General features: G+C 41.9%; 1 protein-coding gene across 1 annotated transcript in view; it reads left to right on the plus strand.

Moving 5' to 3' along the window:
* Positions 1–22415, plus strand: part of rragd (ras-related GTP binding D) — a 44454-nt gene extending 22039 nt beyond the window's left edge. The window contains exons 6-7 of the mRNA XM_030356789.1: positions 13195–13349; positions 21195–22415. Of these exons, the coding sequence (XP_030212649.1) occupies positions 13195–13349; positions 21195–21346 (307 nt within the window). The 3' untranslated portion in view covers positions 21347–22415. The remainder of the gene's footprint in view (positions 1–13194; positions 13350–21194) is intronic.
* The last annotated feature ends 2980 nt before the right edge of the window (positions 22416–25395 follow it).

Genomic DNA, 25395 nt, shown 5'->3' on the forward strand with positions numbered 1-25395 from the left:
GTGTGAACCTTCCCCCACATGGCTTTAGAAATACGCATTGCAATGTATTCGCTTTCAGCTTGTTCAGCGTTCACTCGTTCCCTCCTTAGCTTTCCTATCAGTGTCATTATTTCTTCTTCAATTATGTCGGTCTTCTCTGCAGCCTTCTTTGCATCTTTCATAGTGCTGCCGGACACAAAAAGTTCGATCAGCTTGGAGGACACGCCGATTGTGGCACCTGCACCTATGGACGCCATCCCCAGTACACCCAGAAACGGGAGTGCAGCCCCCGCGGTGGAGAACATGGTCGCTGCTCCCCCTAGAAAACATGCAGAGCCTAAGAGAGATATGGTGTTCCCTACGCATTCCCCGACATTACAATTCTTTCTGAGGTTTTCAAGTTCTTTCACCAGCTGCCACAGATTCTTCTTACAATTCTCCTTCTCCTCCAGCCATGACCGGATCTTATGGAGGAGTTGGGCTGCGGTGTCGTCCATGGTGGTTGTTTCTTCCTCTAGCTCTTCTTTATACTATAACACACGTAGCATAATAGTGAGAGGTGCGAGGTAAAAGTATGCGATGCTGTGCGATAATTGTCTGTAGAGAAGGCAAGAATGGGAGAGTGGGGTTATGGGGCTATAGGATAAAGCGATAGTCCGTTTTCTTGCACTTTAAGCCTTATTTTAAGGTTCTTTATGATGAAATATATCGGTTCAGGTGCTTACTTCGCCGAAAGTCTGTGTTTGGAGATGTTTAGGACTTTTTCTGGCCCCCGTCAGATCCCAGTGTACAGATCGATGGGCATGAAACACCGGTCCTAAAGCTGAGAGGTCGATCCTGCGCTTTCCTCTTCCTCCCTCTTTGCGGAGAAGTGGAGAAGTTAACAGCTGCGGCCTGCGGGAAAGGTGAAAGGTGCAGCCCTGCCTACAATACTATTTTAGGATAACTGTTCCGGTTACGGCGGTTGAGAAGAAGGAGGACTGAAATTCCATCATTTCGGTGATTGCTAAATGTCAAAGCATGTTAATTCTTCTTTTTTTTTTAATTAAAATAGGTCTGTTATTTGATTACAGCTTTCTGTTGTACTTGACTTTGAACCAAGGGACCACAATCATAGTTGACTTGCCCCGCATACTGGCTTGTTGAGTTGACTTGCTTTGCGTTTGGTGTGAACGCACAGTAACGGTAACAAAGCAAACTCTATTAAGAAGGATTAACGCTATTAACGCTACGTAACAGCTGATCAGCGTTCAACTGGCCAACCGTTCCCTCCAGTGCACTCCGGAGTGAAACGCAGCATGGAGGAGAAAGCAATTGTTGCTGTTTGCGTCTCGCAGAGCTCTATATATAATAGTATATGATACTATATAATCTAATATGTAAATATCTATATAATAAAATGTATAATAATGGCCAAAATCTGTGTATGCCTCCGGATGATATTATGAATAGACTGCGTCGGGTTCTCCGAAGTATCTGGTACAAGTCAACAACTCATACACGCGCGACTAAAGTTGCGTGATAAAACTTGCACAAATCAATACCGCGACAGATTATGACTTGTCGCACGACGAAACTCAGGCGACACCGCGGCCAAGCGACACATGTGGCGTTTGGTGTGGACGCACAGTTACTGTACCAGAGCTCCACACTGCGGCCAAATGGTTGCATTTTGCGACCAAAATGTGAGAGTTTGCGACCAAATTTTACATTAGTGTTAGTGGCTAATTTATGGAGGGTGAGGGTCATAGAGATCAAATATCGAACGATGATGATGTGCTGTATAAAAAAAGCACATCATCCACTATTGACGGTTTAAGTTGACTCCTCCGCTCCTAAATAACATATCTAGCACAGGAGAAGTCTCGCTCGCAATCGCAAAACCCGCGTCCTACCCGCGGTGTTCAGGCTTCCGCACCCGTGTCCGACACAGTACATTATCTTTCGGTCAGGACTTCATGTGCCATAAAGGGCTTTTCACACAGGAGTCGTTTGTCAGGCCTGCTGCATTCTCAATGGCGAGACAAGCGGGCGCACGCCCATGAAACTGTCGCTTCCATGCTCGTTGAACACATGCGCGCTCACGTGGAAACAGTCGGTATAGATGAGAATCACAACACACTGAATTTGAAACCGCACATTGTAATTTCTGCATCTATTATCAAAATATTTATTAGCAATACAGTGAGAAGAATGAGAAAATCACATTGGCATGTTGATTTACGGTGTGTGCCCCTAAAATTTTCAATTAGGGGCCACTGTTTTCACTCCTAGTGAAAAAAGTTAGTCTGGAGCCCTGTGTACGTTCAAATATTTCAACTCAAGCAACTCAAGCAATCCTCGTGAACGCCTCGCCCATACCAAGGCGTTCATGCCGCGCCACATGTCAAATCTTGCCGCAGGTTTTTCAAGTAACATGCCTGATACGCGTCTATGCGTTGACTTTGTATGGAGTCTTGTCGCGTTTGGTGTGAACGCACCGTAAATGGTACTACTGGATGCCGGCGGGGCTGGACCTTCCAATCCGGATTTGGGCGGGGTTGGATGTCCAACTCCGCCTTCCCGCAGGCCGCAGCCGTTAGTACTTGGTGAAGTGGGGCGCTTTCTCTCGCGTTTGGTGTGAACGCACAGTAAGCGCAACAACAACAATGTTGTCCCCTCTCTCTGTGAGGTGGGAGGCATGATTGGATTCCTACAGTGCTTACTGGAGAAAGGTTGGGCTTTCTAGAGTTATGATGACATAACTATCATTTTTTGTTTGATGACATCTTTAATATTGTGTTCCCTCACTAAGAAAAGAAAAAACAGTACACTACTGGTCCCCGGGGATTTCTTCCCCAAAACCACAGCACCCTGGTCATCAACACGCCCTCAGACCAAGCTTCTGTTCTGGATAACGCCTTATTATTGCAACGGTGCCCAACTCGCAATACTGCATAACGTCGCCTCAAGTCTGCAGTCGTTATCGTTGTTTGATGCGTGATGATGGGTTGAAATTATAGACTGTGACGCAGATAACAATTCAAGTGCATTCAGTTAAATTAAACTGAATGTATTCTACGTCAACATTTTATATGTATGTTTCACTACACTTCGGCTACGAATATAACGCTTCAATTTAAATGGCAATATCAGCAGGTGTGTTCAATTGAGAGCAGCAGCACAGCAGAGCAGCAGCACAGCTCAGCAGAGCAAAGCAGGCCAGGCTTGGCCAAGGCCTTTCCACCATCAGCCTGCTCCAACAGCACAGCAGAGCAGCAGCACAGCAGGCCAGGCTAAGCTAAGGCCCCTCTACCATCAGCTAGATCCAACAGGCCAGGTAAGGCTAAGGCCTTCCACCACCAGCCTGCTCCAGCAGGCCTGGCTAAGGCCCTTCCACCACCCAGGCTAGGACAAGGCCCTTCCACCACCACCAGCCAGCTCCAGCAGGCTAGGACAAGGCCTATCCACCACCAGCCAGCTCCAGCAGGCTAGGACAAGGCCCATCCACCACCAGCCAGCTCCAGTTGGCTAGGACAAGGCCCATCCACCACTACCAGCCAGCTCCGGCAGGCCAGTCTAAGGCCCATCCACCACTACCAGCCAGCTCCAGCAGGCTAGGACAAGGCCCATCCACCACTACCAGCCAGCTCCAGCAGGCTAGGACAAGGCCCATCCACCACCACCAGCCAGCTCCAGCAGGCTAGGACAAGGCCCATCCACCACCAGCCAGCTCCAGTAGGCTAGGACAAGGCCCATCCACCACCACCAGCCAGCTCCAGCAGGCTAGGACAAGGCCCATCCACCACCAGCCAGCTCCAGCAGGCTAGGACAAGGCCCATCCACCACCACCAGCCAGCTCCAGCAGGCTAGGACAAGGCCCATCCACCACCAGCCAGCTCTAGCAGGCTAGGACAAGGCCCATCCACCACCACCAGCCAGCTCCAGCAGGCTAGGACAAGGCCCATCCACCACCAGCCAGCTCCAGCAGGCAGCAACAAACAGGCTTCACTAGGTCAGTGTTGCAAGTGTGTTTATTGCGGCAATATGGGCACTAAAGAGTTTAAGAAGGACATAGAGGAATTAAAAGCTTCCTTGAACTTAATGGGGGACGAATTGGCAACCATAAACAAACAGCAGCGTACTATAATTAATCTGATGAGTGAAATCAAGGACCTTAAGATGGTAAATGAGGACCAGCAGAACAAGATAAACTACTTGGAAACGCGTGTATCTGACTTAGAGCAGTATACGCGCATGAATGACGTAATTATAACTGGACTAGTGATCAAGCCACGGTCTTATGCTCGGGGCCTGAATGGGGATGCGAGTGTGGTGGATAGTGCTGGCCATGATGATTCAGCTGAGGCTCAGGTAACAGCCTTCCTCCATGACAAACAGATAGCTATCGACAGACGCAACATTGAAGCTTGCCACATCATCCCAACAAAAAACCAAAAAGACAAACATGTTGTCATTGCTCGCTTTGCAAACCGAAAGCACAAAATTGACCTGCTCAGGCAGGGCCGCCGATTGAAGGGCACAAATGTCTATATAAATGAGCATCTCACAAAAAAGAATGCAGATATTGCAAGACAAGCAAGGGTCATGAAGAAGCAGGGAAAAATTCAGGCCACTTGGACCTCTAACTGTAAAGTGTTTGTTAAATTGAATGGCATACCTGAACAGGCTAAAGTTCTGTGCATCTGGAGCATTGATCAACTAGAAAAGTTAGGTAGTTCCTAAACAAAATCCTGCGTGTGTGTACTGCTCTAAAAGCTACTGCTCTAAAAGCTAATGACAGATTCTGTGGATGACTACTTGTACCCATTCAGAAATATTGATGATGTTAAGTTTTTAGACGATGATAATGTTGGGGAAGTCTGCGAATATAATCTCTATAGCAAGTATGAACATTTAAATTTTGCAAACTTTGACCACACGGAGCACAAAATGTATGAGGTTTGTAATGAAATTGATCCTGAAAACCACTTTTATAATAACATAAACAACAATTGTGAATACTACTCTGACGAACAATTTAAAAGTGTAAGAAGGGGTACTACTTTCTCTATTATACACTTCAACAGTAGAAGTCTCTACAAAAATTTTACCAAAATCAAAGGATTACCTGTGCCAATTTAATAAATTTAATGTAATTGCTGTATCTGAGACTTGGCTTGATAATGAGAAAGGTCATAATGTGGAAATGGAGGGGTACGAGCTGTTTACATCTAACAGGACAAACAAAAAAGGAGGAGGAGTTGCACTATATGTTGACACAGCTCTAAGATGTACCATGCTTAAAAGCATGACAATAAACATAGATGATATTCTTGAATCCTTAACTATAGAAATTACAGTAGAGAAATCCAAAAATATAATTATTAGCTGTGTGTATAGAACACCTGGATCCTGTCTAGACACTTTCACTTGTAAATCAGAAGAAATGTTTGCTAACTTAAACCACAACAAGGTTCATATTATATGTGGAGATTTTAATATCGATCTGCTTAATCCCCATGGAAACAATAACACAATTGATTTTATCAATACAATGTATAGTAATAGTTTATTTCCTCTTATTACAAAACCAAGTAGAATAACAAAGGACACAGCTATATTGATAGATAATATTTTCATAAATACAATAGCTAGTCAAGTAACAGCTGGGCTCCTTATAAATGACATAAGCGATCATCTTCCTGTTTTTGCTATCTTTAAAAATCTTCTTGAGGTGGAAAATATAAAAAAGAACCACACCCATCAGTTGACTCAATGTAGATCACCAGAAGCCATCACTGCCCTTAGGATGGACCTAAGCACACAGACTTGGAATCAGGTCTATGCAACTGAAGACCCTAATCAAGCCTATGAGGCCTTTCTGTCGACTATACTTAAGCTATATGATAAACACTGTCCAATAAGAAAGACTGCTACCAGGAAAAAATATAGACATGATAAGCCATGGATTACTAAAGGTATAGAAGACGCCTGTAAAAAGAAAAATTTACTTTACAGGCTATTCTTAAAACAAAGAACAAAAGATGCAGAAAATAGATATAAGACATACAAAAATAAATTAATAAGAATTATTAGATTCAATAAGAAGGAATATTACCATAGGCTACTGGAACAGCAAAGGAGTAACATCCAAGGGACATGGAAAATTTTAAATAGCATAATCAAAAAAGGCACTGGCAAAAAGGACTATCCAATGTACTTTACTAAAGAGAATATAATCATGGATAAATCAAAGGAAATTGCAAATGAATTCAATAATTTCTTTGTAAAAGTTGGATCTAACCTAGCTACAGAGATTTTAGAGCCGAGAGATAAGGAAGGATTGGATGTAAACAATATCATACGGAATCCAAATTCCATCTTTATCGGCAATGTAAATGAAAATGAAATTCTTGATATTGTAAATAAATTCAAAAACAAAAAGTCCACTGACTTTGCCAATTTAGATATGATGCTAGTAAAAAACATAGTTGATTGCATAGTAACACCATTCACTTATATCTGCAATCAATCTTTCCTCACAGGAATTTTCCCAAATACAATGAAAACTGCTAAAGTAATTCCAATCTTCAAAAGTGGAGACAGCCATCAATTCACAAACTATAGACCAATCTCTCTGCTCTCCCAATTCTCGAAAATACTTGAAAAATTGTTTGTTGAAAGATTAGATAATTTTATAGAGAAGCACCATCTATTGAGCGACCACCAGTATGGTTTCAGATGCAATATGTCCACCTCAATGGCAGTGATGGAGCTGGTTGAAGGGATATCTACTGCAATAGACAACAGGGAATATACAGTTGGGGTTTTTATCGACCTAAAGAAGGCTTTTGACACAATTGACCATGGTATACTCTTGGAAAAAATGGAAAGGTATGGTGTAAGAGGCATTGCTCACAACTGGCTTAAAAGTTACCTTGATGATAGAGACCAATATGTGCATATGTATAATGTAGACTCTGACTAGCAAAAAGTAACGCATGGGGTCCCACAGGGCTCTGTGCTGGGTCCTAAACTTTTTATTATGTACATTAATGATCTATGTGACGTCTCGAAATTACTAAAGTGTGTTTTGTTTGCGGATGACACCAGTTTGTACTGCTCTGGAAATAACATTGAGCAACTCCTGGATAAAGTGGAAAACGAATTAACAATTCTAAAGAAGTGGTTTGACATTAATAAGCTGTCTTTGAACCTAAAAAAAACTAAATTTATTATCTTTGGCAATAAGAAAGTTAACGAACAGGCTAAACTTAAGATTAATGATGTTGAAATTGAGCGTGTAAATGAAAATACATTTTTGGGAACCATAATCGATAATAAACTTAAAGGTTGGGTAGGTGATTTGCGAAACGCCAGCAGATTTTGAAAATACACAACTCAAATGGTCCTACCCCCTCTCCTTCAACGCTGACTCTGACTCCACCCATTCCAAGTACCTGGACGCGCAATCATGCACGAGCGCGAACAGAGATTCGCGAGAGCGAGCCAGGCTAGCGTAGGTTTTCGTTTAACAACATGGCACTACATTCAGCTGTAAGTTGCACCCAGTACCGCGGGAAGTAGGAGTGCTGGGGGTGCTGCAACACCCCCTGTCCGAGGCCCTGTCTTATCACAGAAAACGATCATTTCTAAAAACTCCGGCCAAAGTGGAGATTTCTGAAAACGCCGGTTATGTGTTGTCGTGTCAACGGGGAGAAACGGGATTTTAGGTTCTGAAGCGTCACATTATGCACCAGGAAATGCTTAACGTCATGTGAGCGCCCGCTGTACCGTATTGGTCCGAATATAAACACAAACCCCATTGTAAGACGACCTATATTTGGAAAAAAGATTTGAAGACCAGATCCGTTTTTTATGAATAAATAAATTGTATTCATTGAAATAATATACGAAAATAAAAAGGCATCGAATAAAACACTGCATTGCCACTAAACAGTAGTGCAAATAGGCCGTACTGATGTGTACACCAAAGACTATTCCTGACACTCCTCTGCCCCGCTGTGTTCGCTCTGGCTGTGGTCGCTCCGAACTGTTTCGGCCCGTGGCAAAGCGAGTCATCCTCGCTGCTGTCCAAGGCATTTTGAGACGCAGCATTTATTTAATGCTCATATGACCTAGTGCTGAAGGTTATATGAAAAAGTGTGAGGGTAGCGGTGGTGCGCTAAACTTGTTCTGTGAGCAGCTGGATGTGAACGATCGATTTTCAACGGTCCGCGCATGCACTGGTGTAATTGAGCTGCGCTGCTATACATCTTTTTTTATCAATGTAACGAGTTGCGAGTCTAGTGCAGGCTGAGTTTTTTTTTTTCCCAGCACCCCCTGCTGAGAATACGTTCTCGCTGCAATGGTTGGACCAGATGTTATAAACATTAAACGGTCACATAAATCATTACTATTTTTAGAAAATGTATGTTTGTTTCATATAATTGTATTGGAAGTCCTGGTTTTCACTAGGGTTGCCGCGGTGTGGACATTTTCACACCGAGTAATACACTCGTCTCCACACCGGTATTACCGAGTATAAACGGTATAAACTTTGAAACTAGGTCAACCGCCACACAAGCATCGGTTTTTAGACCCTTCTCGTCCTTCAGTTGCCGCCAACGTTCGAAAGCAGCGCCTAGGATTATTCTTGATTTCAGTTTTTCTCTTTCAGCGTTTTTATTATCAATTACTCTCTGAAAAAGAGTTTTCCTTCTCTTTGCTGGTGGTGGTGGTGGTGGTGGGGATGGTGGCGTCTTGTCTGCCATGGAAATTGTCTTCTACTGCTAGGTCCAAATGTGGATTAACTAGTTCCAGTAGCTACCGCAGGTTAACAACAAACAGGAGCTTGCTCTGGGTCACGAGCTCTGGGTCACGAGTACTGCACGAAGGGGTCGCGCGCGGGGCGCGGGGGAGGGGGAGTGCAGTACGACCGTTTGATTGACGTACTTACTGTCCAATGCAACTCGGTGGCAATGGAAATGATTGGCTGGAGTTTTTCGAGCCCTGCCCGTTCCACAGATGATTGACTTGTTTAATTTTCATGTCAGTACTTCTAACTCAGTGGCTGTAAGCGGGTTATGATAAGGATTTCAAGTAATTTTGCAAAAATGGCCAAAAAAGCAAATCACCTATACAACCTTTAACTGGAAGCCACAGATAAATAATATAAAATCTAAAATATCAAAAACCATTGCAATATTGTATAAAATTAAAAATATTTTAAATCAGAACTCACTATATATATTGTATTGCTCCCTCATTCTTCCTTACATCACTTACTGTGTTGAGGTATGGGGTAATGCATATAAAACAAACATCAACCAAATTTTTTTACTGCAAAAAAAAGCCATAAGAATTATAAATCATGCTAACTATTGTGCAACAACAAATCCTCTTTTCATTAAACTCCACGCATTGAAATTTGAAGATCTAGCTGTCCTTAGAACGGCAGTTGTAATGTACAAGGCACACCACAGGACACTTCCGCACTGCATCCAGGAGCTGTTTGGGGCTAGAGATGGTCACTATCAATTAAGAGGCGCACATATGTTTAGAAGTGCAGGGGCAAGAACGGACACTAAGAGCAGGTGCATTTCCGTTAAAGGTATCAACATTTGGAACAAATTGGACTGTGAACTAAAAACGTGCAACTCTATTAAAAAATTCAAAAGGAATTTCAAAACCAAGGTCATAGAAAGATATAAAGCGTCATTATGACTTTTTTTCTTTTCTTTTTTCGAATATTATATTGTATTATGTGTTGTGTTATCTTATGTTGTATTCATGGTATATTATGTTTATATTATATTCATATTTACGGTATATCATAGGGCTGTAACGATACACAAACTCACGATTCGGTTTGTATCACGATTTTTGACCCACGGTTCGATACATCCCACGATTTTTTGAAATTTAAAAAGCATTTTATTTAAACAACACTTATATACCAATTAACTTAATGTAACATTTAATAACAAATAATTTGGAACACTGAACAGATTTGAACAGAAAGAATACTATTAAAGTATAGCTAAATGAATAAAGAAATAACGTGTGGGAGGATGCTTTTTTCAACTGTTTGGTTGGTTTAGTCAAATATCCTTATTAGCACTTCTTATTAGGCTATGTAGCTTAAATAATGACTTAATCAGGCCGTATAGAATGCAACATGTTCAATAGCCTAACTTTCAATAGATGGAGAAAAACCTGAATGTCATGAACGTCGCAATAACGAGGCGTTACGAGTAGCATATGTGTGCGCCAGAATGGCAATGTGCGTATGCGTGTGTGAGTGACGTCAGCGAGTGAGTGGACGAGCGAGGAGAGCGAGCGGTAGCGCGTGTGTCTAGTGAAGAAGCGAACGTGTCCAGTAGAATAAAGTACCCATCCTGTCAATAATCGGTGGCCGCTTCATTCCGACCTATAAGCAGACAAACTGCCAGTCAAATCACACAAAACACTAGAGACAGGATCACACAGGCCCCTCTGGATAAATGTCGTTCATATCGCATATGAGCACTTCGACGGCTGTGGAGAAATGCGATCCTCCGTAGCCACGGAGGATTGCAGTCGCATACTTACGGCATCGATAGGAGGGGGCGCTGTCAGCAGACTATTATTTAGACAAATTATTAGCAAATTTCAATCGGACAATTTGACAGCAGAGTTAGAAAGGGCGTATCGCGCTTCTGCCTTCTCACACCGCGAGACAGGATCGTGGCTTTGAGTATCGCGATTTTCGGTTTGATACGCGTATCGTTAAAGCCCTAGTATATTATATTTATAGTATTGCGTCATCTTATGTTACATTGTATTATGTTATATTGTATCTTATTATATTATATTCTGTTACGTTATGTTATGCTATGTTTTGTATTTGTAGAAAATGATATATTTTGAGACGTTAAAGTATGAATATATATATTATATTTTTAGTGTATTATATTAATAGTATATTATCTTGTTATATTATATCTTGTTATATTATGTATTTGTAGAGAGCTATATATTTGTAAACGTCAGAAAAAAAAAAAATCATATATATATATATACAGTATATGTATTTTTCTTTTATAAATAAATATAAATATATATAAATAAATATATAATTGATAATGGTAAATGAAGGTGTTAATAATGAAAAAATCCTATTATTGTAAAAAGGGTCGGCATAATAAGCCTCGGCTTCAGCCTAGACCTTTTCGGCCATTATTATTAATTTTTTTTTTTCTTTGTTGACCGTATGTGCTGTGCTTTGATGGACCGAAATAAATATATCTACTACTACTACTATATCAAATAATTACCTTTTCGAAGTAGTCTGACAAAGTTGGAGCCCACAGTGAGAGGTCCGAGTACTGTGTGCTGTTAAACAAACAGTTACAATCTCTTCCGCAGCGCCCCAACCTTCTGGCAAAACATGTGACTTCTTGTAAACGCTGGAAACGACTAAAGTTCACTCAGCAATCACTCATAATTCATTGATAATAAATAAATTATTAAGTTAGGATATAATTATGAAGTTAAAATGATGAAGTGTATGAATAGTCCTATGGATCCTTTTGAATTGTTTGTTTCTTTCTTCCAAAGCAAGTCAAGTTGAAAACTGTCTTAGATAACAGTAGCCTACATTAGCCCTACAAGATGGATGGATGCAAACTCAGGCTCTTGCAAAACATTATGAAGCATGCTCCCTCCTTGTAATCGGTGTGTCTTTCTCACTTTCAGATAAGACTATCAATCGATCTTTCGATGAACAGTTTGAATCTTTATTTCTTCGGCTGACGCAGGTTTGTCTGACCGCTTCATTCGCGCAACTCTATTGCACGCAAAACACATAAAAGCCAGAAGACCATTATTTTACCAGCTGAAAAAAGTACAATATAAAAATGGGTTACTTGCACGGAGCAGCTGAATCGAATATTTAAATCGTAACTCTTTTGAATCACGGTAAGAAGAGGCAGCCTGGCTTGTATTATTTTGTAACTTTTTGGTACAATGAGGATGCACTCTTTTTTCTCTCTTTAGTGCCTGTAATAAAAGGTTCTGAAAGACGGCCCATGTAGCTAATTACTAAGGAATAAAATCCATACAAAATCTGTCTGGCATGTTTTATGAAGAAAACGTTTCCAAAAAGCATCGGACATATGACCCACAATGTTCTGCTACATGTATCCAATGTTGACAACATGACATGATATAGCTAAGCTAACAACATAAACAAGAGGAAAGGAAATTAACTGTGTTTAAGTTCAGAAGGGCCAAAAGTGTGGCTACATACATTACTACAAAAGTCGTCAAGATTGAAAAAGAAAAAAATATTTGTTGCACAGCTGAAAGCTGTATCACATCATGAGTTGGCTGTTCTCAATTCACAACACGCATTCCATCAAAACTAGCCTACATCGGGCATTCTGACCAAACTCATGCACTCCCCCCCACAATTATTCCAGAATTCAAGCAAAGCAAGAATGACCAAAAGTCCCTTTGTGTCAACAAGAGACTGACTCCACCGTCTATCATTGCAAGTTAAAACAGCCGACCACTTGAGTGCAAAAAACTCAAAAGACCTTGCCACATCACCAGCAAATCTTAAGCAATAAATATCGCCTCTTACCTTTATTTATGTGGCAGTGGTCTGCAGATGCATCCCGTGGTGTAGCCTACCACATCCATTTAGTAATGATTAAATACTAAATTCTCCCAAAGGATATTTTAAAACAAAGGATGAATCATCTCCTTTTCCTAGCTGCCGGGTCTGGTGGACGTGAAACCACAAGTTTTTCTGTGCACAAGGACGGCCTGTCCTACCTATTGTTATCCTTCCTGTTTCCCTTGTACTAATATTTATTGAACGCCAACTCCTCCTTCCACGCCACAACCTTGTCTCCTTCCTCCTCCCCCCCCTCCTCCTCCTCCTCTTCCTGAGCTTCTGCTCCTTTACGACACCAGTCACTGGAGGTAGAACAAGTGTGGTTATGCAACCATAAGGTTGCTGGTTTGATCCCCAGCAGATTCTCCCAGCTTTAAGTGTTGAGGTGTCCCTGAGCAAGACACCTAACCCCAAACGGCTCCAGACATGCTGGCGGTGCTAACATCGCCGTAAGTGGGCGAATGGAAGAAAGGGAGGAACTCTGTGTAAAAGCGCTTTGAACAGGCTCAGGTGAGAAAGTGCCTGAAAAATGCAGTCCATTTAACATTTAAACTACTCTCTCCCTCTAGCCTGGCCGAGGAGGATCCAGCTGTCGGCTCGCCTTACGACAAAGACTCCATGGCCATCATCCGTCTGAATAACACCACTGTGGTGTACCTGAAGGAGGTCACCAAGTTCCTCGCCATGGTCTGCTTCCTGCGAGAGGAGAGCTTTGAGAGGAAAGGTCAGAAAACACACAGTGTGTAGTGCCCTGTGTCCCCCTCTGCAGTGTCTGCCCCTCTCTGTGTCCGTCTCCAGACTGGTAGTCTTATGTTTGTCTGGATGGCCCCTCTGTTTTCGTCTCAATCCCGCCAGTATTTCTTTGGATGTCCCTTCTTTGTATTTTCTCCATCCTTGAAGTCTTGCGTTTATCTGGCCGGCCTCTCTGTATTCGTCTCCATCCTGGGATTCTTTTCTCTGCAGTGGATGTCCTCTCTGTGTTTGGCCTAGTGGGGTTCTTTTTACAGCCTTAGTGAATGTGATAGCCAATAATTATAGCAAATGTACACACAATGTGGTGGATACGTAATTTTATACTTCAAAAGTATTAAACACAACTGCCTACGCAGATGCAGAGTTGTTTGGACAACAACCTGCGGGAGTATGCAGAATTAATGGTCAACTAATTATGTTTAAAAAAATAAATAAAATACAATGATATAATGATCCAATCAAACCCAGAAAGAATACAATTCCTACTCAATGTTAAGTGCTTATGACCTATTTTTGTGGGAAATGGGTCATATTAGGGAAGTACAATGTGCTCTAAAAGCCTCTTATTTAATTGAGACAGACAAGTACTGATTTACAACACTTAACCCTGGATTGCAGCAATTAAAGTAATCCCTAGAACTCTTAGACAAGAGCATGTTTACATGTCGCCCACATTTCAGCTCAACGACAAACATGACAACTAGATGAATCAAAGAAAGTGCAGTTTATATAACTTTAGCGACACCTATGGCAACAAGCGGTACTACTGCTAATACTACTGCAATTTCAAGTGCTTCATTCCATTTTCATTAAGCTCAAAAGCCACTATATTACCTCATTGGGCGATAGAAAGTGCCTTAACAGACATTCATAAAGTGGAAATTCTTCAAGGCTGCCACGTTATTATCTGTAGCTATTTGTTATGAGGAATATAGGAGGCCATGGTTCAAGTCTTTAATTGTAGGCAAAACAGGATTAGTTAGGGTTCAAGAGGGTTATTTTTACAAAATCATTCAAAAGATGCAATCAATCTGTGTTTTTAATGCAGCAAATCGACCGGTTACGAAAACAGTTTGATTATTGATTTTGGGACTATAACTTATAAATACATACCTGATGGTTTAAATTACACGTTTGTTGAGAGCCAATTTGGTACCTGTAATTTCATGACTTTGATGTTATTGAGGGCATGAACTAGTCCTACATTTTTAAAGGCAACCTTGATCTGTCTTGTATCCCTATTATTATTGTGTATTGAAAGGATTACGCTTTTTGTTGAACGTTGAAGCATACATAATGCATACATTTGATAGCTTTTAAGTCATTATCATAGATAATACAAGATAGCATCCATTGGAACAGTCAAATCAAGGGTGTCAATTTGTCTCTTACGGAACATCTGCATTCGTTTTGGAAAAAAAATCCATATTTTGAACATTGAGGGCAGCAGTTCAATAGACAAATCTCATTAGAACTAGAGTATGCAGAAACCAGAGAAACCAGCTAGAGTAAGACGGAATTTTGAGGTATCCGACCGAAAAGTTCCCACTCCTCCCGTCGGGCATACTCCAAAGCTGCTCCCCCAAAACGCGTGACTAGCTTGCTAACTTTAGCAATAGGTCTGCTTAGCCTTGTGGAAAACTCGGTTCATGCGTAATGGGTGAATTCATGCCCAATGCCTGCACAGGCAGAATGTGCGCAGGTAGTGTGTTTGTCAAATAGGAAATAAGAAATATGAAGGAAAAGGAAAAAGTGCCTCTAAATTAATTTGCCTACCCTTGCTTTAATATTTGGTCCTTAATAACATTTCTATGAAATTTCGCTGTCAACCAGTACCTCGCAAAATACATAACATGAAGATGAACAAGCCCCTAAGAGAGAATGTGTGTGTCTGTGTCTGTGTGTGTGTGGCTATATAACTGCAGTGTCAGGAAGGTATTGTGTGCACACAGGGGTTTGTGTACTTTGTCAACCCTGCTGCTGCCAAAGGAAGTAGCTCTGCAGAGCTGCAATGCAGAGTTATTTTAATGTCTCCTCATCATGTGGTGGATGTTAATTAACAGTCTCCACAGCATCATGTTATGCTTACCATGTCTTTTTAAAATGTGAATCCACTCCTGTGTTTACTCAGACCTGCGTGTTGTATCGGCGGGTGTCAGGTACAGGAGGCTGGTCAAAATAATAACCAAACAGAGCAACCGTCTCTGGTAAGGGCTACCCCTGAGGTGTGATGCTAGTAATTGGTAAGTAAATCAGTTTATATATTTAGATATTATTCAACAACAAGTCTTTCCTCTTTGAGGAGTTGGCCCGGTGCTCCAACACCATGGCAAAACGCCGTGGATCCCACTCTGCTTTTCTGGCATACTGAGTAGCTTACAGAGCTGCCGACAGGAACCTGTAAGAGAAGAAAAGTGGGTCAAAATAAATCCACCCTCATTCCCCCCTCCCCCCTTCCTCCCTCTGCCCAAAGTTGTGTTGAGTCCTCCTCCGCTGTCTCCTTCTGAAAGTCTCATGGCAGTGATGGTCGACGCATCAACAGTGTCTACTGTCAAGTGGCCGTTGCGTGTTCACTCCGCGATATGATCCGCCATTCATTTCCTACGGGGGCCGGCGTCAACACTGAGTGAGGCGTTTGCTGCCCTGAGCACTCGGAGGAGCTGCTTTGACCTCCGCAGACACTGACCCTTCAAACGTTTCCAGACACATTGCACCTTTTGTGTGGAAGCAACAGAGTGTGAATCTGTCAGAAAGAGGAAAACCTGAAAGCAGGCCTCAGGGAACACGGTGCATCGGTCTGTGTGTTTCTTTCAAACTCAATCAACCGACGGCCTCGATTCATCTTGGAGAGATTCTCTGTTCCTCAAGGAGTCTATTGTATCCTCAGAGTTAGTGACGGCCCTGTAAGTCAAGAACATGTTTATTCATGTTTTAGCACGAGTTCCTCCTCCTACTTATTTTCTTTTTCTTACTTGAATGTAGAGCTGTGTTCTTTCATCACCCACGTCCGTCTATGTCCTCCAAACGTTAAATTTTTCACTAAGTTTTTATGCATTGCTTATGTAAGAACCTTCAAGTGTATTGGTGGAGAATGGCCCACATTTGAAGGATCTGTTGAGAAATGTGGGAATTCATTTGATATAACTTTTATATATTTGACTTACTCGCTTCTCCTGCCTGGGCTTTGTGCGGCAATTAAATGTCTCACAAAGACATTTACATTAAGTAATTTAGAAGACGTTTTCATTCAAGGGGAGGGGACAAACTGTTTCGGCTGGCGAGAATCAATCAGCAGGTATCCACAAATAAAGCAATAGATATTGAATTGAAGGTACAGAGCAGTCTAGCGCTTTGTAACATGTTTGACGATGGAATATTGAGCTAATCCTGTATTATGTTTGGTTAAACTATTCATCTGTGTCCTTTTACAATGCTTTTAAATACATAAGCAAGATGTAATGAACACTATAACTACATGTAACAGCATGTACATAATATGTTATAACGGGATGCGACAGAAAGGGTCAGGGGTTGTGGTTAAGAATAGCGAAAAAGTGATTTAATTCCTTAGCGTTATATTAGAGTGAGAGAGATATCTGTGGTAGTATCTCGCTATAATACCCATACGCAATCGTTGTTGCGATATTGGTAGTTTTTGCATCCAGCTCTACTAATCTAGGCCTCCACATCATCACAGTGTGGCGGAGAGGGTGAATCCCTGAACTAGATATTGAAGTTATCAATATAGGTTATCTGAAGCGGCGAGGGCACCTCAAACTGCTCTCATTCTTGTACTCCGCGACACAAAGAGCTGGAAGTGACACAAGGCACACTCAAAGCAATATGAAGTCTACTTTAGCCTTAATCCACACGGTGTGAACAGGGGCCTGGTGTCATGCTCTCTTTTCTCCTTTTAGAGCACGTTGGGAACTGCTGGGAACTGATTTTAAACGGTTCACTCTCAGTGCTGGTAGCACATAACAGTGGATGCAGATAAGCACTTGAACAGATGAGAATTCAGACTGCCTGGTTGGGATCAGACATCTCACGGGATTTGAATAAATAAAATCCTGTTTTCCAAAGTTATCTCAGTAAAATGTGTGTGTGTGTATGTAGGCACGTGAATATTACGTTTTATATTTTGTGTGTGTGTGTGTGTGTGTGTGTGTGTGTGTGTGTGTGTGTGTGTGTGTGTGTGTGTGTGTGTGTAGTATGCATATAAAGGGTATTTATTGTGGTAAACAACTAAATCTTCTTGTCTCCTCCGTGCGGTGTTGTGGTGGCCTGCTCGTTCTGCTTCATCCTTTCTGTCCGAACTACCTCCATGTAGAGTTAGTTGGTAATGGTTCAAAGCCACTCCTGACGGGCTGAGGGCCGGTTCACACCGAATCAGGCATTGCGTCGAAAACGCCACTTCAACCGCTCGTTTGAGTTTCATCTGCGGCAGCTGGGGCCGCACGGGGTGGCGAAAAACGACGCAGCCGGCCTGCGGCATAAACTCAAAACAATTGAACATTTGGAGAAAAGCAACCCAATGTGGTGGCCGATCCCATGAGTCGGCGATCACACCGAAGAAGAGCCTTGTTCACCGTGTAACGACAGCCTCGTGGCGTTCTGCTGTTTACCAAGTGACCGCTGATGATGGAAGAGCGACTGATCACCGCCGGGTGGTCCTTTCCACAACCCAGCCACGAAGGAGTTGTTGAGGTGCACGACGTCTCCCAAACGGACCATGGAGCGACACTCCCACGTGGCCTCGGCAGTTTGCAGTAGGCCTAATCGCCGCAACGCTTGATTTGGTGTGTATGAGCCCTTTGTCAAACGGCTGACGGGTGATCACTTCCAGTTTTACTGTCGTGTTGTAACTGAATAAGATGGACAGATGAACCCGGGTGAAAGCACAGCCTTAGTGGCCACGAGGCTGATGATAATACTTATTACATCCCGACGAATGTTCTTTGAGGAGTTGAATGGAAGAGGTGGAAAAGGAACGGGCCGTGATTGATGTGGTGAGCTAGGGTAAACAAGGCTGACGTATAACAGTTTGTTGTGTTTTTGCCCTTGCCAATAGGATTTATTTTGATTAAATAAGTATTCAGGATATTTTTGCAACGCATTCAGCGCCGTTCAAGGCTTTAGCTTGATATGATAATTAATGCACATTAAGATATCAAAAATTATCTTTTTTTATTAAAGAACACTACATGTCCAGCAGTCTCTTGTGTCTTGTTTCCCATCCTATCTAAAAGACTCCTGGTTAATTAAACTCTTTCCTAGATGATTTGTCATTTCTGTATGTGTGTGACCATGTTCCTATTATAAACAGCACCACTCACAATCTTGGCCCCTCGATTCTGATGGTTTAATACAATCGATGATCTTTTCTCAAGTGACAAATTGGGAATTCAATAAATCATTCCTGATTTAAGTGTCTATTTCAACTGATCGTATTCTTAGGAAAGAAAGTCAAAAGTCAAACCTTTGATGTTGCAGACCGCAATATTTTCACGAGACACATATGATGTAGTATTTTCCAATACTAGAAAGTAGAGCTTGACAGATCTGTCGTTAATAATTTCATGATTTCCGTGCAACTTTTATTGATTTTCGATAAGAGCTTATTTAATGCTTTTAGCTAAAGCACGCAGCTGCCTTAGAATATTCTGAATACATTTTGCGAGCCAGCATAGCTGTACATATAATGCATTGTAGTACAACATGACAATATCCTCTATGGTTATAATTAGGTATAAAGTCTTTGAGAAGTATGGCAAAATGGATTCCCTGTGTGTGTGTGTGTGTGTGTGTGTGTGTGTGTGTGTGTGTGTGTGTGTGTGTGTGTGTGTGCGTGTGCGTGTGTGCGTCTGCGTCAGCGTCTCGGGGGGGAAAGAAATATTCGTATTTCATAACCAAGTTTTTTTTTTTTATGTGACAGTTTTTCCCTCTTCACAAAACCCAGCGAGAACATAGTTGTGATCAAAGGCCCTCAGCCTGCTCTCAACCCCTTGAAAACATCTGTGGCATCGTCCTCCACCACAGCCTCCCTCTACCTGCGGTGTGCCAGCTCCTTGCCTACGCAGCCAGTAGTATCCAGGACACATCCGGGGAGGGCGTTATTTTATTTGTTCTTTCTTTTTGCTGTGAATTTTGTGAACAATGATGTACAATGTACAATAGACTCTATAATCTGTTGCGGAACTATTTAAGAACAACATTTAAGGTGAATCATCCGCAATGAGTCTGAGGCGTCTGGTCAAATTCAAATTATTCTTGTTCTAATCAAATGTGTGTTTGACAGTTGTAGCTAATTGGGGACCTTTCTGTTAAAATGATCTTATATTTTTTGCTACAAAGAGTTTCTATAGCCATACATGTTAACATATACTAATAGATGTAGATCAAGGTGAATGCATAAATACAGAAACGCTGCAATTTAGGGTTAATAATACTAAAACCTAAATTACCGCTTATAATACTGCGAAATATTTTCATATATTGTCTGATAATACACACACATAATCCAGATGAGATGATCACTGGCAGTTCAGTGCTATTTAATAGCTTTGCCAACCTAATTGCTGCCGAGTCAGTGGCTGTAACTGTAGAGACATTTGCATAAAACAACTCCTCCAAATTGAATATTCTTTTGAATTTGGAAGGTGAAGGTCCCTGATTCATGTTCCCTTTTCGTTTCTTGTACTTCACTCAAATTTAACCTTTTCACCTGTCAGCCATAAAGGCCAGAAGTACCACAGAAGGGACTCAAATCTGAAATCTGATGCAACAGTAGCAGCAGTATCGAGGAAGCACAGGCTAATGTTAAAGATACGCAACATAACCTGTCAAGGTGTCACAGACACATTTTAAAATGTGGTGTTCTTCTGAAACTTGCTTCAGTTGAAACTTCATTTAATTAAAAATAGTCCAACTTCAGACAACACCACTGAAAGCCAGGAGACCAGTTACAATGTTGTGAGGCTTATTGTTTTTGTTATAAGGAAGTTCTAACTCCCAAGTCAGTTGTGTGATATGTCAGTCCGTAAAATAGTAACTAATGTGCCAGTGTCTAGTTTCAGTTACACACGCACACCATCACAGATGCTTTTACACAAAACCAGCAGGTGGCTTCATGAGCATTATACATCGTTTTGTTTTTATTTACATAAAACTTTCCCCCAAGAATAGCATTCTTGTCTGTCAACTTTTGTGGCGTTAATGTTGTAGAAAAGCATAATCATTTCTATTCCACTTGGCATACGTGTTATTTAGGACATCAAACATGTCACAACATTCTTCAGCTTTAGTTCCCTGTCTGTTTCATTTCCTCTTGCTGCTCGCACAGATGGAGAATAAAGAGTCTCCCAACGATTTGAATTGTATTATCTACCACATATGGTCAGATGGTCCAACCAGAGACACACAGAGGGTCCTTTGATATTGAGAATGAGGACATCTATAGGTTGGCATTTTAATTACTTTTTTAGGATGAAATGAGGCGCGTAAAGAGACGGGATTATAATTGCATAATCATACTACTGTAGCTATCCTTCTTTAAATCTATAACTATTGGAATAATTTGCCCATATTGTTATTAAAGTACTTTTGCCAGCTTTTCTACAAATTGCATTAACACATTGAATTGTAGTGAATTATAAATGGATGCTTTATTGAATCCCAACAGAAAGCGCAGAGATAAAGAGTAATAGAACAGGTACAGATACATATTGCATTTATAACCATAGGGACAGAGCTATGGCAATAGACCATTTGTATCATTCATAAAGATCTGACAGCTATTACTTCTTCATTCTTTCAGGACTCATCGACTACAACTTCCATTGTTTTAGAAAAGCCATTCAAGAGGTGTTTGATGTCCGTGTGGAGGTTCAGAAGAATCGCAAGCTCTTAAGTCAGAGGAGGAGGAGCAAGCAAGCAACAGCCAATGGTGTCGCCGGAAACCCTCATTGAGACCCGCAGACGACAACAACAACAACGACAACAATAACACGTATCTGTATTTTAACTCTGATTGGACAATTCAAGACAGTGGAGTCTTCAGTGTGTTCCAATTGGCTGTTGATTTAGACATGGTTTGGTCAATGGAGCGAGGTAAGGCCAGAACTAGATGCCCAATACTCACAAGGGACCCCCCCTCTCCCCTCAGAGGTATTGCTAGATTTTTAATACGGTTCTGCAGAACTGTAAATAGAACCGCTGTAGTAAAACGTTTTTCACATTGCTCATGGGTAACACCATCAACGTTTATCCCAAAAAAAATGTTTAATGCCTCTATTATAATACAAACAAATCTACTCTTTCATACCAGGAAAGGACGGTTTACTCTTATTTTTGTGTTTGTATTTATTTATTTATTTTTCATAAAAACGTCTTTTCAGTCAAGGCTTCCATTCAAACTGGTGAACACAGTGGCCAATGGCATCGTTTCATGTTTGTCCTTGTGCACCATACAATACATGAATGGTGATTACTGTTTTGGCAGACGACTAGCTATGCATTAGGCTTATACACATCATGTAGATGTGGTGGCATAGATTCTGTGTCAATGTAACTGAAGGAGAAAGGGAAGGGATGGTCGGGCTGTGCTGTCGTCGATCGGGTACATCACAACGTGGTCGTACATACACAACTACGGAAAAGACGAGAACACTTGAATCACAACAATCCCGAGTTTACCAAAGAAAGGAAGTAGGTGCTTACAAAAAAATTTTTTTTTAATTTACTCTCCCCTATTTGGGTCCCATGCACATTTTGTGTGCCTTTGTCAAGTGATATTGAGCAAAGAATTTAATTACTTTGGATTGTTATAACACAAACTTTCATCTTGTTTCATTAATTTACAGCTTTTGTTGTCACATTGGCATCCCTATCGACCTTGGGCTATTGTATTTTCTACTAGGGCAACTCATTGCTTCTGAAACCTTTTGCTTTCTTTCCAATCAGTCCTGTACGATTTAACAATATTCGGGAAGTGAGGAATCGCTACGTTAACAACGATTATAAACAGATCCTGTCCAAATCAATTGGTCTGCCTCTTTGTAATTCGGTCCAGTTTGACATATACAAATACAGTCGTTCCAGTCTGCACATTTTCTTGAACACAAAACTTTTCGGCCCACCAAGTGCACTGTCTGCAGCTTTAAGTGCTTTCTGAGCTCCCAACCTCCAAGTTGTCATCATGACAACCCTAAGTGGACCACTTATTTTTCACTCAAACCTTTTCTTTTCTGCTCTCTCTCGATCCGTCTCTGTTGCTCTGTCACACCCATTGTGTGTGTGTGTGTTTGTGTGTGTGTGTGTGTGTGTTGATGGTGGTGTATTAGTTTAGACTTTTGGAATGCCAATTACATTTAGAAAAAGAAGAGTAACCTCCACCGTTCAGTGTTTGACAGCGGCCATTAGCATCGTCATTCAGTACAACAGAGGGCAGGTCTGCCTTGAAGAGGGAGGGGAGGGCCAGACAAGTCCACCACCCCTACCCAGCCTGCATCCCCCCAACGCTCCCCATCTTTGCCGGCATTAACGTGGTCTGGGGGTCCAAGCGTACCGTCACCTATGTCATCCAGGTGCAGGGATGCACTGGTTGTCATCCAGGCCCTCCACATCAGGGATGGATCCCTACAGACCCAGGGCTCAGAGGGGGAGCTGACCCTGGGGCCACCGACCACCGACTGACTTTGAGTCCCTTAAAGGCGCTGTAGGTAAGGTTTAAGAGCTATAACTGGAGTATCATTTGTACAAAATGCCGTTGCCGTCAGTAAGCCATTAGTGAGATAAAATGCTGTGTGAGAATATCTGTTTCAAGGTGAGCGCACGCCAGCCTATAAGGAAGACCAGTTAGAGTTCTGACCGCCGCGGGCTAATTTTAGCCCAGAGAATCCATCTTGCCTTTCAATCACATGTTGGCACACAGCGTTATCACAGCTTGGCCACGGGAGCATCCACATGCTCCGTTGAAACAGCTGAAATCTGTGGATGTGAAGTTGAAAAGTCTCACAATCAAATAAATGTTTAGGCCTTCACACCTGCATAACGTGATTCAGTTTGATCAGACTGTATAACTGCTGTAGACAACAGATCATATTGATCCTCTTCACGTTTGCCTAAATTGGTTAATCCATTGTAGCATATGTTTGCTATTTTGGAGATTGTCTGGCATGATTCCAGAGTGCAGAAACCCTTATTTCACAAATCAGTTCAACATAAACTTCAGATGGTTGGCCTCTTCCTGGAGCGATCAAGCCTGGCTAAATGGAAAGCAAACAGTGCAAGCTGTTAACTGTTTGAAAAGAGCAGGAAATCTCCAATGGGAAGTCCAGGGTGAATGGAAACCTGTCTCAATGGGTCCTCCCGAAAATGGTTGGGATAAAATGGTATTTTATCAATCCCTTGCGGTTAAGAGATGCTGTGACGGGCTGCCACTCGCATCTTCAGCTCAACAAACTGAGTGATGGAGCCTTAAAACAAAGAGCTCACCCATCTCAGTGAATTAGTGTGCAAGCTTACATCAAACCTAAGTCCGGCCTGGCCTGGGACAGTCCCTGGCCTTTCGGCCGAGTCCAGCCCGTCATTATCTTTGTATACCATGGACAGCCATCTTTTATTTAACAATTCAGTTCGGCAGGGGCTGAAGTAAGTCCAAACATATCATTCAAAGTGGCATATTTGGCACCATCTGCCTCAAGGGCCTGTCAATTTTTTCAGACTTCAATTTTTCAGTGCCTCTCTTGCGTTTTGTCTTATCATTTTTGGAACTCATTTTTTTTGCCTTAACGCTGTTTAATGAAGGCACAAAGCCCAAAGGTTTGGGGTTTAAAGATTTGATTGCGCCAGCCCAATGGCGATTAAACATTCAGCCGTCCAAGATGCTATGGTTGAGCAACCTGAATTAACTCGGAGATACTGCATGGAGCAGTGGTTGGAGGATGGTGGTTGGCATGATGTAACCGTCAACATGAATAGTGCAAATGGGAAAATCGCTGAGAAAATATTGTATTGTTTGCTATTGAGGTCCAAGGCAATTATCTACTTTGCCTATGGATTACAAATCGGCTGTAGCTTGTTGTCCTAACATGTTAAGATTACACGTGTGTGGGCTTTCTGCCATGGGCTTACCATCGTATACTACCATGTGTTCTACAAGAGTGTGTGTGTGTGTATGTGTGTGTGTGTGTGTGTGTGTGTGTGTGTGTGTGTGTGTGTGTGTGTGTGTGTGTGTGTGTCTGAGTGCATTTTAAGTGTATGCTTGCGTGTACGCGTTCCAATGTGTGTCTCCTTACCAGGTCAGACAGGGATTGTGTAACAGCTGCTTGTGTGTGTGTGTGTGTGTGTGTGTGTGTGTGTGTGTGTGTGTGTGTGTGTGTGTGTGTGTGTGTGTGTGTGTGTGTGTGTGTGTGTGTGTGTGTGTGTGTGTGTGTGTGTTTGCATGTGTGTGTCCAACTGCAGTACAATGTGTTACATAAGACAATTTGATGTGTAGAATTATAATCCCACCAGTGCCTGGCTGAAAAGCCACCGCTCTGGCTGAGTGCTCCCCATCTGGTCCTCAACCCCTCCACCCACCCAGCCATCCAGCAAGCACACACACACACACACACACACACACACACACACACACACACACACACACACACACACACACACACACACACACACACACACACACACACACACACACACACACACGCACACATATTGTATTGAGAAGAGGGGGTCATCTTGATGGGGGTCTGCTGGTGACTGAACCATACTATCTAAAATAAGAAAGTTTTTGACTGATGATATTTCATTTATTTATGGTTTATTTGATAGGGACAGATACAGGGTACATAGACAAACTGAGAACAGCTATCCAATGCAAGTCATAGTGCATATAGCAGATGCTAATTTGCAACACCAGTCTCTAGAAGGGCTTTTGTGAAAAACAGAGATTAAAACAATGAGGAAAAAATAAGAGGTAGAGCGAGATACAATGAAACACATTAGTAGTAACATAGCTA

This window comes from Gadus morhua, chromosome 5, assembly GCF_902167405.1.
Source record: "Gadus morhua chromosome 5, gadMor3.0, whole genome shotgun sequence".
Taxonomy (NCBI): Eukaryota; Metazoa; Chordata; class Actinopteri; order Gadiformes; family Gadidae; genus Gadus; species Gadus morhua.